Below are 18,157 nucleotides of genomic sequence, written 5' to 3' on the forward strand. Positions count from 1 at the left end.
TTCGTACGTAGCTACAAATAACAATGTTTTTTTTTTATGACATGTCATGCTGGAGCTGCAGGAAGTTGCAGGGGTGTTCACTATTGATTTGGGCTTTGTTTTTCTTAATAAAATGACCAGGATTGAACTGAAAACCAGTTTAAATAGAACTGGTTCGTTTCTATAAAGATCATTTTTTTTATATTAAAACATGAAAAATTAATCCTTTTAAATGAGCTTCTTCTTTTTTTAAATGAGCCTATATATTAAATTGAGGTTTAACAATTTCTTGTTGAGTTTTGTTTTTCTAGACTTTTTAATCAAAAAAAATTTATTAGGCTTTTTTATCAAATTAAACCCAGCTCAATTACTAAATTGTAAATTAAATTTAAAAGGAACTCAATTAGATATTTTCATTCTTTATCAAAAATATATATATATATATATACACCTTATATTGAAAAGGTCACATGTAGGAGATTTGATCTAACCATCTCTGATCTCGGATGATCTCGAGTAGAAAATCATACCTGAGTGGCATAATTGACAATATATATCATGAAAAAAACCTTGAATGAAATAGCATGAAGAGTTTAAAAAGAGCAAATGCAACAAACAAAGTTGACGGGGCAAGCATTGAAAAAAAAAAAAAAACCTTAACCAATGGAAAAAATACATGAAAGAAATTTATTATTTGTTTCTCTCTTTGTTTTTTTTTTTTTCAAGTTCCAAAAAGCTAATTTCTCATTGTCCCACATCAATCAAGCCATAAATTGTATTTTTACAATAATCATAAGTAAAGGAAAAGAAAAGGAAAAAGAAAAAGAAAGATTAATGTTTCATAAGTTGCTAACTCTAAATAAAATTTTGAAAACTCATAAAGACATTATTATAAAAATCAATAATAAAGAGATGAAAAGTACCTTTGGAGGGAGGAATTCTTAAGCCTAGATTTTAAAATCAACCCAAGTATTAATGATAATTGTTTTTTTTTTAAATAGTTAAAGAATGAAGAGAGGAAAATTACTTTTAAAGTTTTGATAGTCTTAATTACAGATTTGATAATTTCTTTAAACCATATGAACAAGTGAAAATCCAGACCTACCTGTATAATTAAGTAGTCACATTAGTTGGTGTTAATAGAAGCAAATAAACCTCCTTTAGTTCAAACAATATCTGACTTCAGATCCTACAAAAAAGAGTTGCTAGTATTGTAATACAATTAAATTTTAAATTAAATGACTATAAAACAATAATATATGTTAAGAATTTAAAACAAATGCAGTTATTAATATATACTATCTATTTTGACATGTTTTCTTCATATCATTCCTTTGACAATACATGCTACATTTTTTTTTTATGAGTTTGCCTCTTTATCATTAATCTCGTTACGAAGACGAGTAGATTTCCTTCAATTCTTTTTCATTCTTCATCAAGTTAGACATTCATATATATATATATATATATATAGAGAGAGAAAGAGAGAGAGGTTGTAGTGGCATGTCATCAAGTAAAAAATATATTTATGTTCATACATCTTGTCGAAGAAGAAATGATTAATAAATTGCACGTGGTTAATATTTCATAAAATGCAACATACAACGAAGTTTGAATACAATCAGTGATACATTTGTCATTTTTCATTGTAAAAATAAAAGAGGTGGCTAAAACATTGATATCTATACACAAAGCATTACGAATTGGGGAAATGCTTCCCCATTTATTTTTTGTCCTTAAAAGCATTTTTTAATCTAGTCACCACATTTTTTTTCTTTTTTTCATTCTTCTTTATTATGGTGATCAAGAATTAAATTTGATAATCTATTTTATTTAGATTATTGTAAGATTTATATGGTGTCAATAAATTATCCTAACATTAAATTAATACTCAATTTGATAGAATAGAATTCAATTTTATTATTCAGAACAAATTAAAATTATGTGGATCAAATTTGATAATGAGATAAAAAAATTTTCCTTTTTCTTAATATTCATGTGGTGTGAATTTTAAAATTTTGTTTTCTAAAGTTTCTTTTATTTTTTATTTTCAATCCCTGTTTATTAAGATTTTGATGTTTGAGTCTTACACTTTATTTGTTTTGTGTTTCAATCGTTTTATTTTGTGAGGAGTGAGAGTTGAGAAAAAAAGAAGAGAGAGGATAAAAATTTATTTCTTATTCTCATTCTATTAATAAAAAAATTGATTTTGATGTTAATAGATTTTATTTTATAAAAAAAGTTTTATTTCGGTATTTTTAACCTCTTATTTTGCTAGAAAAATAGATTGGGATTCAAAAATTATTTTAAGTTGGGATGATTTTTGCTTTTTAGGTTGATTAAAGGTTATTTTCAGATTAGAAATTGGTTTTATTAAGGTTTATGAGGTATTTTTTAGAGAGAAAAAGAACATCAAAAATGAATTTTCTTCATTTGAAGTGTAGGGACTAGATTTTTCATCTACTTGAAATGGTTGACGAGGTGTCATCTGTTTTATTAAAAAAATAAATAGGTGATGAATGGTCTGCTCATTTCAACAAAAATTATAAATAAATGATGCACCATCAAAAAGTCATGCAATGTAATATTCTTATATTCTTCTAATGCATTAGCTTCTATATTATTAGAATATTATTTTTTATTTAAAACTTGCCTTTATAATTAAAATGTTGTCTAATAAACAAATATCTTATGTTTGTTTTTCAACCTCCCAACTTAATCTTTAAATAGATTAACATTTAAAAAAAATATTTATTGGTACGCATAATTATAAATTTATTTTATTAGACACATATTAAGATTTTAATTTACAATTATTTTTTTAAAATTGAATGAGTAAAGACAGAGCGAGGCAAACTATTTCTGTTCTATATGCCCCTAACTCCCAGCGTTGCCCACCCACGCTTCCCTTCATCCAAGCAACTCTTTTACCCCCCTTCCTGCTAAATAAAAAAAAAAAAAAAAAGACAGAGCGAGGCAAACTATTTCAGCAGGTTAAGCAATAAACATCATCTGCTTCTGTGCACTTCTGTGTACTGGCAGCAGTCCTCTCTGTGGTACTAGCTTAGAATGGAGACAAATGGTCGTGCCCTTCTGCCTAGTCTGCTCCTCATCTACCACCCTCATGAAGCCAAAATTACATTTTCTTGTTTTCCATAAAGAAGAAGGCAGTACTGTAATAATCCTATAAATTCAGCTGTAACCTGCCTCTCTTGCCAGGTAGCACTCCTACCATACAGACCAATCAGCTAGCCGTTGAAACTGCTGAATATTTGATGAACTGCTTCTGCTACCTCATCTGTTGATCCCAGCTCACAATCATCCTCTAACTGTCATTACAACACCATAATAAAACCCATAAAAAAATATATATGTATCTGACATGAAAATAGGGTTTTGGATTAGGCAAGAACCAAGCTAGCTGGCTGGTAAAAAATAGTTGACCTGAAAGAAGAAACTATGAATTAACTTGGGGAACAAAGTGGTATTACCTTAAGATTGAATGAGTAAAGAATTGTTGCTTGGGAAGAACTAACGTTAAGGTGCAAAACTGTAAGGCTAAGTTCCTCCAATGCAACAATAGCTCTCACCAACTGCCCAAGACTTCTTTGACACTTTATCTTCAAATTTACATGGTTTTGTACAGCAGTCACCTCTATCTCCGCCGCCTCCGACTTCTTCTTCACTGTTCTTATCTCTTCACATTTGCCTCCTTCCTCCGCCAGATTGTCACTTTGTGGCGGCGAAGTAAAGTATTGGTTGGAAGAAATGCCGATGGTGGAGCCTGCTCCTATTTCTTTCATTCTTTTTTGTGCTTCGAGAGATTGAAGAAGCTGCTCTAGTTCCTTCACAAATTCTATTGCACCTCCTATTATAGATGCTTGATCACCCTGTTTTATTCAACAACAAAAGAAAGACACCGTCACTTTCAAGTCTACAAGACTTAAAAATGAGTCGTGGATGCAAAGAGTGGAAAAGGAAACTAAGGATTTTGAAATCTTGAGTCTAAAATTGAATTCTTGAGAGTAATAATAACAATAATTGCAAACTGAAAATGTAGATAGTAATTAATATTAGTAATTTTAAGATTACCCTTTGAACATAAGAGGGTGGCATGAAAGAACGGAGAGAGTTAAGATGGTCGTTCATTAGGCGACGGCGTTTGCGTTCAACAGCAATGTGGTTCATGCGTTGGCTCTCTATTTCTTCTTTGTTCTTGGTTGGCCTTGTACGCTTTCTCTTTCTTCTTTCTCTGGTGATTATTGTAGTGGATTTGGAGAACTGGGTCTTAATATTAGGTACGGTTTGTGGTTGAGTACCCCATGGATTTAAGGAACCTGAATAGGGTTCAGCGGGCTCAGGACTTACACCTTCGAGGCAGGAATTTGAGTGTGGGTTTGGGAGTTCTTTGGTTTCAGATTTGACTGGTGAGTGTAAATCAAATATGTCATGGGTGACACAACTTTCAAGCTCCGGTGGTTGAACTTGGCTTTCTGTTTCAGGCATGTAATAATTGTTCATATTCCATGGTTTTTTGAGGTGTTGGAGTTTGAGTAGTGTCTGAAAGCTGGGTTCTTTGAAGGGAAAAGTGGGTGGGGTTTCTACTGTTTGAAGCATTTGAAGAAAAGGCATTTTTTCATCAAAGATTGGGCTTGAAAAGTATGGTCCTTCTTCTCCAAATCTTAAGCTTTCTGTATTGATAAATCCTTGGTCTAAGCATTCGAAATCCAAGTTATGCTCCCCTAAGAACTGCAAGAAGAAAACAATAACTTAATAAGAAAAAGAAAAAAATCTTGAGAGAAAGAAAGGCAATGAGGGAAACTCTTGGCTGGATTCTTAAACCTAACCTTCTGAGGAGGTGTGGAGAAAAACCAACTTTCAAGGATATGATGGGTGTTCAGTTTCAATAGATAGAGTGAAACAAACGAAGAAAGGAAGCAGTGCAGTAAACGTTAGCACTTCTAGAAAAATAATGCAATGCATTGAATGCAAGCATTTGGATAAGTAAATGCAAGTCCTTTTCTTTTATTCTAGTTAAGGTACTCAAAGAAAGAAAGAGTGAAAAAAAGAAAATGAACAAGAGTAACATACACAAGGATTAATGGGTCCTTGGAGCCTCTCCATTGATGAGCAGTAGTTGTTGCCAGAGCGAGAGCTTTAAATTAAATTCCCTCTCTCTCTCTCTCTCTCCACCTCTCACTTCCTCACCAACATTCCATTGTGATGCTAACAAAACGATAGTAATAAATGTAACCCCCGAGGAGCAGAAGGAGAGACCCCATGTACACAACCTCAAAAATTAATATATTCCTTTGTGTTCTGCTCCTGCTGAAACTCTTATATATAATGATATTAAATTCTCTACAGGAAAAGAGAAAGAAAATAACTTAGCTACTAGCAGTAGCAGTAGTAGTTATAGAAATGGAGCCCAAGAAGAATTAATCAAGATGGGTAAAACTTAAAATCAAACGAAGGGTAGAAAAATTAAAACCACTCGAGTCAGCTAGAAAGATGTAAATTAGAGTAACAAGTGAAAGGAGTTGAGAGTTGGTGAGGGTTTAGCAGAGAGAGAGAGAGGGGAGAGGAAGAAGAAGAAGAAGAAGAAGGGGTGGGGGGTTGTCTGGTTTGAAAGATCCCAATAGCATTATTTGGCAGTTTTGTCCAGCAGCGGGGACAGCCAGTTGTGGGGACTCTCTTCCTCCCCACTCTCCTCTTTCAACTTTGGATTTTTTATTTTGTAAAATTAAGATAGTAAATGTAAAATTTGATTTTTTTTATGTAAAATTAAGATAGTAAATGTAAAATTTCGTGAGAATAGCACTGTTTGATTTTTTTTTTTTTATGAAATAACATATTTTGATATTGTCACTAAAAATGTGATTTTTAAGTAAATCTCGCAAATCACGAGAAAGTAAATGTCATGCTTGACAAACGTAATATTAATTAAAATTTAAACCCTGATTAAAGAATACATAATAAATACAAAATCATAGTTTTCTCTCTCCAACCGACGGCCATCTTCACTTTCTTTCTATAAAACCCATCAAATACCTTCATTTAACCCTTTAAACAACCCAAAAATAAAACTTATTGGTGGTCTGTCAGCATCATTAAATGTTTTTATGAGCAAAATTGATCGATATATTTTTCATCATTGTTGATGCCACCATCCTTGTTTTTTTTCTATTCCTACAGATAAATATATTATATTGTTATAAATTTATATTTTATTTGATTAAAATAAAATAATTATTTAGATTAAATTTAGAATTTGTTGAATTAATGTGAAATTAGTTAAGAATATAATCAATTAAAGTTGATTTCATATAGTTGAACATAAAAATAAGTTAAATTAATTATAAATTAATTATATGTTACGGTTAATTGAAATTAAGTTTTCAAATTAGAAATTTTATGTGTATTGGTGGAATCAATCAATAATGTAATTAACTATATTTGATGATATCGTGGATGAGAGCTTGATCATAATAAAATTATGACAAATTAATTTTTTTGTTGAATTGTTGATAATTTGATATTTTTTTAATTTTATTAATTTTTTATTAATACATGTTTGATTTAATGCAATTGGACATTAAAAATATCATGAAAACAGTGTTAGGATAATGCAATTTAGATATAATTATATTCAATTGATTAAAATCTGATTTTTTTAATAGAATGTCTTATAATATATTTAAGTTATGTCATTATGGTAACACTATTGTTCATGTTATAAACAATAGTCTAACATACAATGGTGAGAGCAGTTTGTTGTTAAATAGTAATTTAAGCATGTCATATGCACAAATGAAAAAAAAGCTATTTATCATGGACTTCAATGGAATTATAATAATATTGATGTTAAAATAACTTAGAGGTATCAGATTGGTTAACATTAATATTATCTTGTACCAATTATGTGTAACAGTAGTTTTAAAACAATTATTAACTCTTTCACCCAAAATGGTTTAAACATGATGATGTTGTATATGAGTAGTCAATCAAAATCTTTATATGTCCCAACTTCTACTGGTCATTCAAATTTAGTTAGTAGAGGTAAAAACAATTATTGTGAGTTGATTGTTGTAAAGGATAAATGATACTATGTTTGACAATTCATTTAATGATCAACATAGATTTGACTATTTTGAACCTAGTGACAAAGAGGATGATGATATGTTAGACCTAAATGTGATGGTGAATGATGATGACGACTTTGATAATGATATTGATGATGAAGTGATAATGAAATCATACCTCTTGTTCTTGAATTTGGGAGTGTTTTTGGGTCTAGTTTTGCTATTTCTAATGATGGCGCGCATAAAGTCATAAACTTTTTTTCAAGAAGGTCTAAGTTGAAGGTTGGATAAACATTCAATAGTAAAAATGAATAGGTTAATGTTGTTAAATGATCGCATATTGCATATTTATTGAATACTGAGTCCAACAATCAAACTCCATATTTGTTCAATTATAATATGTGCAAGAACTTGAATGTAATTTGTATTTGTGGGAGTCATAAAATGTCAGATTCATTTTATATAACAAAGTTAAAAGGGCAACACATATGTGTTTTGACCTTTGTGAAAAAAAAACCATCATCAAATTAATGAAAATTGTATTGCTAATGTTATGTTAACCCTTATAATGAATAAGCTTTTAATGATGGTTGCAAGCATATAGGATGAAATAGGTCATCAAGCCTGATGGTTGCAAGCATATAGGATGAAATAAAATTACATTACAAGTATAAAATTTTATATGATAAAGCATGAGTTGCAAAACAAAAGGTCATCAAGTATCTTTTTGGTTCACACGAGGAATCTTTTAAAAAATTATTTAAGTTATTGTTGATAATAAAAGAATCAAATCCAAAATAGTCATTGATTAGATGCACAAAGAAAATCTTGATTATAGGATAATGATTTTTAGATGTGTGTTTTGGTCATTTGGACTTTTTATTGAAGGTTTCAAGTATTGTAGATCACTTATCAGTGTTGATGGCACACATTTATATAAGCGATATGATGGAAAGTTATTGATTGCAGTTGTTTTTTATGCAAATAATATGTTATTCCCAATGTGGCGACAACCATTAAAAACTAGAAAAAATAATAAATATATGGCATTTTTTTATTAGAAGGGATATGTCTTATTTAAGGAGTTGTTACCTAGTATTATGACCATTAGAAATACTAGCTGATTTCCAGAGATTTTATGGCAATGGACTTGTTACACCAGAGGAAAGAGTGTTCTACCTTAGACAGATTGCACTGTTAGTTTTGTCTTAAATTACTACAAGTTGTTGTGCTATGTTATCAATAGTTTATTTATAATATTTTTGACCCTTAACATCAACAAATATTAAGATTGATATTTTTTACTCTAGCATCAATAAATATTGGAGTTGATATTTCTGACTAGAGAGTTGTAAATACCGAGATTGATACTCATTGTGAATTCACTTACCTCAAACATTTTTGGATTGAGTTTTAAAATGGTCATTGAACCTGCAAGAATGACAGAACTAGGCTCTGGACCTTTTCAAAGGGATGAGTTTTTAGTATTTTATATACAGGCCTAATGGATCGTTTTATTTTAGTCAAATTCTAATGGACTTTATAAACTTATTATAAAGTTTATATGAAAGCAAAAAAAATATTTTTTTAATCAAAAAGTGATAAAACAACAACTTTATAAAAAATACTAAAACTTGCAAAAATATTTTTGAGTTGTTTGTTATGCTAAGTAATCATAAGTTAATGCAAATACATTTTTCAAATTTTATTTTAGGATTTGGCCATTATGTAAATTTTATAAATGGTTAATAAAAAAACTTTATGATATTTTTTATTTTTTTATGTTATTATTTTAACACATGTTAAAAAATATGAAATCATGAATCACATACGCCTATTTTTACTAATCTACTCATACATCCGCTTTTACAATGCTAAAAAAAATACTCACAACAAATACAAACAATTAATTTGAAAACACAAATCTCAGCTTCTAAATCAACCTTCAATAGTGTTGCTAAATACGATGAGACTACTAAAATAAAACCAGATGCTATAGTAACAGTGGGTTCCAACAACACGTGTTTGTCATGCACTGCCACATACGATGGTGCGTGGATGACGCTTTGAAGTCCTGGATTGAGCATGGAAAAAAAGATTGGGTAGCTTCTCATTTCATTTTTTTATCTATGCTTGTGGTGAGAATTAATATTATCTTTTAAAATTAGAAAAATTCACACAACAAAATTGATTTAATCCCCTCATATCCTCACATCTATGCTAATATTTTAGGAGAAAAAGATGTTGGTATATGAGCTAAAGTAAAAAGAGTTGCTGGTCATGTGACTCATGGTGTTGTTGTAAGCTGATTATTTTGAAGGCTAGTTCAATTGAAACAACTAAGTGAAGAAAGGTGTTGCTATAAAAGGTTATAGGTTTCATATGATAATGGTCCCCAAGGGACGTAACGTGATGACAAAAGGTTTGAGATCTGCATAATAAGTTTTGAATTCGAGTCAAGGTGTGCATCTCTTGTAAGAGCATAAGATAGTCGGGGTTTTACTCACTCACCTAGACCCACAAAATGTACTTTCCAGGAGATGAGGTTTCCTTGAATAAAAAAAAAAAGTTTTGTATGATAATAGGTCCGTTGTAAGTGGTGGTGTTTAGGGGTTGTTGATGGTCGTTTTAGGCATATAGGTTTGTAAGAGAGAGAAAGAGAGAGCAACGTAGTTTTATTGTTAATAAAAGCTTTAGTTTTTTAGAGAGAGGTGGAGATAATTGTTGTGAGACTAGCCAATAATTGAAGGGAAAAGTTGGATCTATCGTGGATATGTTGGCATTGATGTGCTAGAATCAGTAGAGCTATTAGTATGGCAGTTGGTCAGTAGTTTGTGATTTTTTATTCTTTTGTTTTTAAAGAGACACCAATGAGAGAAAGAAAACAAGAGATGGATAGGGAAGCATTTTTTTCCATATCATTAATGGAAGATTTTTAGGTTTTGTGTGGGATTTCTGGCCTTTTGCTTTGCTTTTTCTTTTAGGTCTGCTCTCGAAATATAAATTTGTTATCTCCCCTTAATGTAGAGATTTTGATATGTTCCCTCCTTTATTTTCTATACATTGATATTTGTATTTAAAATATAAGAGTCCTAGAGCATATGGAATTCCAAGTACAAAATAAACTCATCATCTTTTTAATATTTGAACTTGATTAGAGTTTAAAGTTAAATTTGATAATGAATAACTACGATATCATGATCATCTTTTTCAAAATGAATATATAATAGAGAAGGACAAAAACACATTATAACTTTAGTTTATTCATAAGTTGACAAATCAGTCTTTTAATCAAAATTATTCCCCTATCTTTAAATTTCAAATTTTACTCCCTTTAAAAAATTAAATTAAATTGAAAGCAAATAGATTAAAATTTAGTTATGACAATATTATATATGTATGTACTTATAATTTAAATTGTTATTCAAGATGAAACTATTATTTATTCCCATACACATGGGTAGATGAGACTAGACGAGCAGGTCCAGACATTTATCTTTTGTGTAGATTTTTTATACATTAATTGTCTAAACCATATCAAGTTTGACAACGGCTTGATCATTGTACTAATTAAGCAGTGGAGATGTGAGACATGCACATTTCATCTTAGACATGAAGAAATGGCATCGACACTACAAGATGTGATAGTTTTAATTGGATTGCCCGTTAATAGATGGATAGTCTCATTTTTTAGTGTTTGTAATAAAATTATGTTATACAAGAGATCATTTAGACTAGCATCCCTTCCTTCTAAATTGAAAAAACTTAGTATACATCTTAAGTAGATTAAGAAGATATTTGTGACACCACCAATCAATGCTAGTGAGGAGGTTTTATGGAGGTATAAAATAAATTACGAATCTAATATGTTGATTATTAGTTAAATTTGCATGAATTATTATGATAATTTTAATATGTCATGTAAGCATGTCAAAGCATATATACTTTATCTATTTAGTAGTGTATTATTCACTGACCTAACAGGTTATCTATGCTCATTGAGGATTTTGACGTCATCCGCACATATAGCTAAGGATCTGCTGTTTTGACATATATATACAAATATCCATGTCTTGCATGGATAAAGAGGGTCAAACAGGTTGGAAACTATAGGTACAAAGCAAGAAATACTATATAGACTTTAAATGCTTGTTATTAACATATCTAATTAAAAAGGTGTTTTATTGAATAACACTTATGGTTGTGGGAACATCTTCATGTGGGTAGTCTAGTTACCCTAATTTTCATCTAGGATTGTCTAAATTATTAGGGTTACACTTCATCTACCCCTCGAATCCAATTATTGCGATGTTATTTTTGTAATTATATGCATCTATATTATGTAATTGTAACTTTAAAAAATACATTTAAATCGACATAATTTTAATACTAGATGGTGTGTAGGTAGAGTATTTGAAAATAATCCAACACATGAGATGACATTTTATCAGAGCAAGCTAAACAGGCAACTTGTTATTCAGGTATTTTTTTAATTATTTGTTTAATAAAAGTTACTACACTTTACTGAATTATTGTTGTTTAATATTTAAAAAATTATATTCTATAGGTAATGTGAACGCCTTACTTAGATGATAGATTAACGGTTTGTCCAGCAATTTGCACTAGCAGGATGGACTTATAGACATCAATGGTCCTACTGATATTTTTTAAGATGGTCGATATACATTTTCCAAACCAAGTAATGCGACAGTTCGTTTACAAATAACACATTACAATTGATATCGACACGAGTGATGCATTGCTCACCATAACTCGTTGAGGTAAAAATAATGACAACAATTGATTAAGTTGACATTGGGCTTATATATTACAGTGGGATGTACGGAGAAATGAGATATTTACATAGATAAATCTTGTAATTACAAATGATAAGTATATGATTCGGTACATGAGTATCACACATCGGGTCATTACTCTGGATCTCGAGCATGTTCTACCACTTGGATACATATAGTACAAGGAATATGCCCAACAGATTCAAAATCTCATAAGTACTCAATTATTTTTATAATTATAAAATGTTAAATTTTAGGTTCTATGTATTGATCTTTATACTTAACGTTAATGTTTTATTAATATTATCTTTGTTTCATGTTACGGGAGAGTCAAGAAGCTACATATAATATTTGTAATATTGATGAATAAAGAAAAGTTTACACTGTTTGTCATACTAGACTTGATACCTTTAAAAAGCGGTTAACTCTTGATGATGTCATAGCAGATGACAAGGTCACTCAAGCAGGTGCAAGAGCTAGATCCAGTTGTGCTTCTAATGAGCATGGATAACCTAGTAAACGACCTAGATGTAGATAGATAGATGATTTATGTTTTTATATTTTTTGAATTACTTGAATATTAGATAGGATGAATTATTTTTTATTCATTTAAAATGTATTTTTCTTCCATTCATGGGGACTACTTATGGTTATGAAATATGAGAATTTGTTGAGTTTTGCTAGAATTTGTCAATTGAGGTTTTTTGCATGTCTTTTTAAGTTGGAAATTTTTTTTTGATATAGCTCATATATATAGTAAACATTGTCCAAATCTTGTTAAAATTATATTATGTTTATCTCTCTAAAATCTTAAAATTAAAATAAATTTAGATTAATTGAAACAATGATTTTTTGAACATTTTTAGGCTCAAAACACGAAATATTTTGAAAATTGGACCATTTTGGTTACTGTCTAATTATTTTTCTGAATTGCCAATCCATTTTTAAGAAAGATCTACTAATAAACATCACAGTTTTGTCGCAGTTCAGAACTATTATATTAATTGTAATTTTGTCATGGTTCACAACAACAACATTTAAATAAATGTTATGGTTATAACACGTGACATCATTGAAATGTCACACTTATGAACTGTGACATCATCAAATTGGGCTATTTCACCAAAAAAAATTCATCCTGTGTTATTTTGCTATTTTTGCTATGCTAATTATACAATTTATTCTTTAACCTTCAAGTGATTTTTAAAATACCTTTGAAAAATCCTTTTACAGATTGTGTTATTTTGTCTAATGATAAACATTTTTTTATAGAGATTAGCAAAATAATTGATTAACCAATTTAGTTATAAAAAAACAACATAATAGAAAAAACTATTATTAAATTAAAAAAAAGGTTTGGTTTTGATGTTTATTAAGAAATGAAATAAAACAAAACAAAACAAAACAATAGCTTATATCTTATACTTCAAAACTTCAAAAACAAAACTCAATTAAAAGATCTATAAAATAATTTAGTTTTCTTCAATAAAAAACCAAATTGAATAAAAGCGTTCAAAAAATAATTGATTTGGTTAGATTTTTTATTCAAACAAAGTCAATTTAAGATGAATAAAGACCCTCGACAAAATTATAAATGAGGTCATTTATAATACTTAATAAATATTTTATTATTATTATTTATGTATATTTGACAAGTAGGGCTTTGAGCAATTTTCATTTTGTACTTAGAGTCTTTCGTTAAGTGGAGATAATTTTTATTTTATAAAGTATAATTGACAAATATACCTTACTTATTCTTATGGTTTTTTTGTTAAATTGTGGTTTTGGGTCATTGTCCAAGTTGTCTATATGCTGTAGCCTACTCTGAAGCTAATCCCTCCTTTCCTACATCTTTTTACACATAATTATGATTTCCCTTGTTTATAGAAACTTTTATTTAAATTTTCAAATATTTGTTTTAATTTAAAAGGTTTGCTTTTAAAAGTACTCAACCAATAATGTTTGTTTCGACAATATTCTTCTCAAGATTGATATAAATATTTTCATCATGTTGTTTATGTGACAAATATACCTGATTAGTTGGTTCTTAAATGTAAATAAACATTAAATATAAAATATAGAGTATAAAAAGCCAAATAAAAATCTTGATGAAATAGAAAAAGTGAATTTATTATTATCTCCCGCTGCACAAACAACACATTCACTCTCTTTTTTAACCATTATTTTCTGTCCTTTCATTTTTTGTTTTTAATAGAAAGGTAAATATAGTGGTATCCTATTTTCATTTATAGTTTTGTTTATATACATAATACAATGCACATAGGACTCCAACTATATAATTATGACTGTTTTGTTATCGTAAAGGGAGAGCTTACCAGTCCTACATTACTACATCTATGTTTTTTTAACCATTTCACACTTAATTTGCATTTAATTTCTTTTGTGTTACTTGAAAAAGTTTTTCTGTATATGTTGAATTAAAAAAGTTCTCCTTGTGATATTATAACTAAAATTCTAAAAAAAAAAATCATAATTTGATATGGGTTACTTCCTCTATTATAATTTACATAATTATTGTATTTTATTATTTTCTTAATTATTAAGATTTTCTAGATTTTAGAAAGTTCTTCAAGAACCTAGTTAGCAATCAAGTAAAATGAGAATAAATTTCAAGCTTAAATTTTGACCGACATTTTTAAAGGTCATGTTTTCAATATGGTTCAAATTTATTTGTCATTGGAGTTTGGAAAGGTCTTCAAACAAGGCCTAGAAGTTAGTATTCAGAATTTTCTTTATTTTTCTTATTGGATTTAGACTTTTTTTCCTATTTAATTTAAGACTTTTAATTTAATTAATATTTTACTAATTAGAATGTTTTTCTTGTATTTAAACAGCTTGGTAGACTATTTTTAAGGATTCAAAATTAATGAAATTAACCTTTCATAATTTTCTCTATAGTTAAGGGATATATAACCTTAAAACTTAAGAACCTTAATTTCTTTCTCTATAGTTTAGAGTTGTAAAACTTTAAGGATTGAAAAACTCCACTTTTTATCCATGTTATGTGCCTCGTCAATTGATGTTAGATCAGGTTGGACTACTTGATAGATAAAGATAGTAGCAACTCATCTTGCGATATAGGAGTAGAGGCCATCTAAAGTATTATGAGGGCTTAGAAGGCGGCGTATTGGCAAAGAATAGATTGGTTGAAGCAAGCAATCACAAAACTAACAAATCTAATATGATTAATGAGAGGTGTAAATAGAGATCATGAAGAAGAGAGGACTGTGTTTGAAGACTTACCTTGAAACAAGCCTAACTCTAGACCTATTCCTGAAGTTCCACCTAAACAGCCACTTGTATACGTGGAGGATTTTGTTAACAAAAATCAAAGTTATTTGATCATGAATATATAGTTTTAGTCTTTTGACATATTAGAGAAAACAATCGCAAATTATGATCTTTTAGTCATGAATGTAGATCTTGCAAATAAGAACATAAAAGACACAATAATTTCTAACAAGTCTTTCCGATATATTATGGAATATTATCTTAGAGTTCCTTTAAATACAAATAAGGGCAGAGCTAAGAAAATTATATAGGAGGAGAAAAATTAATATAACAAGACATATAAGTTGTTTTTCTAATCTACCATACATGAGTGGCAAACACTAAACATTGCATGATTTAGTCTCATGCAAAGAAAAATGTACTTTAATTCAACTCAAGTATTGTTACAAAAATATTGAACAAGGATAATTATTGAATAATCAAAACATGAAAAATCCTAAATAAGATAAGTAATGTAAAAACTTACTAGAAACATAAAATGATGTTTGTTTGTGGTAAGATGTCAAGAGCAATACCAAATTGAATCAAAATTGAGAAATTAATTTCATCCTCATAATACATTTGTTACTCTAATTTTGTTGGTCTTCATACCTTTCAAATATAAACATACGAAGTCTATAAGAAAAATTATCTAAAATAAAGTAAAATATAATAATAATAATAATACAAAGTTCATAATGCATTATTTATGTTTCGTAACTTTTTTGAAATAAAGTATAATAATAATAATAATAATAATAAAGATTCTTACAAAATTATTTTAGTTGTGCTTCTTATTTTTTTTATGGAATAGAAATCATTGATTATCATATCTATTATAAATCTTTCAACAATTTTTTTATATAAACAATTAAATAATTTTTAAGAAAATGATCCCTTATTCGATTATAAAATCTTGTTTTAACAATCTTTATTACAGAAAAAAGAAAAAACATGTTCAATAGTTGACTTTGAAATTGAAAGAATCAAAATAAGCTAAATCAATTTATCAATTAGTGAATAAATTGTTAATTTTCCAGTTTTATTCAATAGTATAAATCAACAATTGAGGAAATATTATCAATTAGTGAATAAATTGTTAATTTCCAGTTTTGTTCAATAGTATAAATCAAAATTATATAACTCCAAATTATTTGGTATATCAAACTTATAAAGCTAAAATTAGAATATCAAATGAATTTTTTCTTGAAAAAAATATTTAAGATAGAACTTATCAACATGCTTACTTATATCTTCAACATAAATTAATTTATAAAATATTTAGAATTTATTTTATTAATTGATTAAAAAACATGTGAGGCTTTATTACTTTATCTTCTTCTTCTTTTTTCTTCTTTTTTTTTTTACAAGGGCAGTGCACAATCTTCTTCTTCTTTTTTCTTCTTTTTTTCTTACAAGGGCAGTGCATATAAATTATGTATACAACCCTAAAAAAATTATTTTTTTGCAAGGGCCTAGGCTCTTAATGGCTTCCACTTATCTCTACCCTTATACAAATGTTAAAGTTTTAGGAGTCATAGATAACGGGGAGGTAAAGTTTAAAGTAAAAATTTATATAAAAAAACTACAAGTGAATTTTATAGAAATGAAAAGTATAACATTATATACAGATTCTAATTTAGTATGTGAATACCATAAATTAAATTTTGAAGTGCAGAAGTCAAAAACATGTTACTTTATAAATGTGATAATCACAATGTTACATTTAAAGTATCTATTTCTCTTGAGTAGTTGAATTCAATGTTTGATACTTAACTGGATGCGCAAATAAAGGGGAATAATAAGGTATTTTTAATTATTACTTTTAATATAATTATTTTTATTGTGTTATTTTATTGATTATTAAGATTTTTTAGATTTTAAGGAGTCTACCACGTAATATAGTAAAATAAACATATTTTTTTATGATTTGATATTAATAAATATATTTTAGAGTTTTAGAGTTTTTTAAGAATTGTAAAGCTTTGAATGTTGAGAAATTCTAGTTTTAATACACGTATTACACCTTGTCAAAGTTAACACTATACACTATCATACAATTGACTTCCAAATCTCGTAATTCTATGAATTTGTCTAAAAACCCATTAATATTAGAAAATATCATCTGTCAATCCATTCAGATCCATTCATTTTTAGATAGATAATGAATTTCGTATTCTTTAATTCATTGCAAGATCGATGCTCAAAATAAACCCTAATAAGTTAGGTCATGTAGGGCACACAATAGTCAAGCTAAAATTATACATTCACTCTCTCTCTCTCTCTCTCTCTCTCTCTATATATATATATATATAGAGAGAGAGAGAGAGAGAGAGTAAATTAGGTCAATTACTCTTAATTTATTGTTAAATATAGGGCAATTCTTCAATATATTCTTGTCAAATATTCTTATTTAAATCTAAATTGATGAAGAAACTCAAATCAAATCTAATCTAATTTATTAAGAGTAATTATCATGAAAAACAAAAGACGATTTAAACATCACACGGTAATCTTGAACTACCCCTAACTTTGAATGTCTGAGAGAATGGTACTGTGTTTGGAGTAAAATGGATTAAAATAGAAGATTTGTGAGTCAATTGATATACGCTTAAAACTGAATTGAGGTTTAAAAAGACTGATTGTATATTCTCCCACGTCTACTAATAAAGCTTTTATAAGACCTCTCTCTTAAAGGATAGATTCTGTAAACAAAATACAACACCTTCCATTTGTAGTTTAAGTTTGAATCAAATCCTTCATCAACCCACCGTTACTAATTAATCTGAGGAAGATAATTAATATCATCATTTTATTTATTTTTTCACAGTTAAATATTTTTAAATATGTTTGAGATGTAATATCATGCACTTGTAAAAAGGAATCAGGGTGCCGCCTACTCGAAGTGAGGGGCTTTTGTTTGAAAATGCAGTAATTTATGTTTTTGATATTAGCCATTGGCAGCAATAGATTTTTCAAAGACATATATATATATATATATATATATAT

General features: G+C 28.4%; 1 protein-coding gene across 1 annotated transcript; it reads right to left on the reverse strand.

Moving 5' to 3' along the window:
- Window positions 1-2,909: 2,909 nt before the first annotated feature.
- On the reverse strand, window positions 2,910-5,615 carry LOC105126244 (transcription factor bHLH67-like). The gene is made up of 4 exons (XM_011027059.1): window positions 5,071-5,615; window positions 4,072-4,728; window positions 3,471-3,869; window positions 2,910-3,308 (listed from the first exon to the last, which is right to left on the reverse strand). The coding sequence occupies exons 1-4, from the start codon at window positions 5,101-5,103 to the stop codon at window positions 3,228-3,230; spliced, it is 1,170 nt and encodes a 389-aa protein (XP_011025361.1). The 5' UTR covers window positions 5,104-5,615; the 3' UTR covers window positions 2,910-3,227.
- Window positions 5,616-18,157: the final 12,542 nt, after the last annotated feature.

Source organism: Populus euphratica, unplaced genomic scaffold (genome assembly GCF_000495115.2).
Source record: "Populus euphratica unplaced genomic scaffold, PopEup_1.0 scaffold75.1, whole genome shotgun sequence".
NCBI lineage: Eukaryota > Viridiplantae > Streptophyta > Magnoliopsida > Malpighiales > Salicaceae > Populus > Populus euphratica.

Bases quoted from the DNA above. Each gene is read 5' to 3' on its own strand.
- LOC105126244 (XM_011027059.1), bottom strand. From the start codon at position 5,103: ATGGAGAGGCTCCAAGGACCCATTAATCCTTGT. The intron at 3,870-4,071 runs GTAATCTTAAAA...TGAATAAAACAG, and splicing joins CACCCTCTTATGTTCAAAGG to GGTGATCAAGCATCTATAAT. The intron at 3,309-3,470 runs GTAATACCACTT...TTGTAATGACAG, and splicing joins TTTACTCATTCAATCTTAAG to TTAGAGGATGATTGTGAGCT.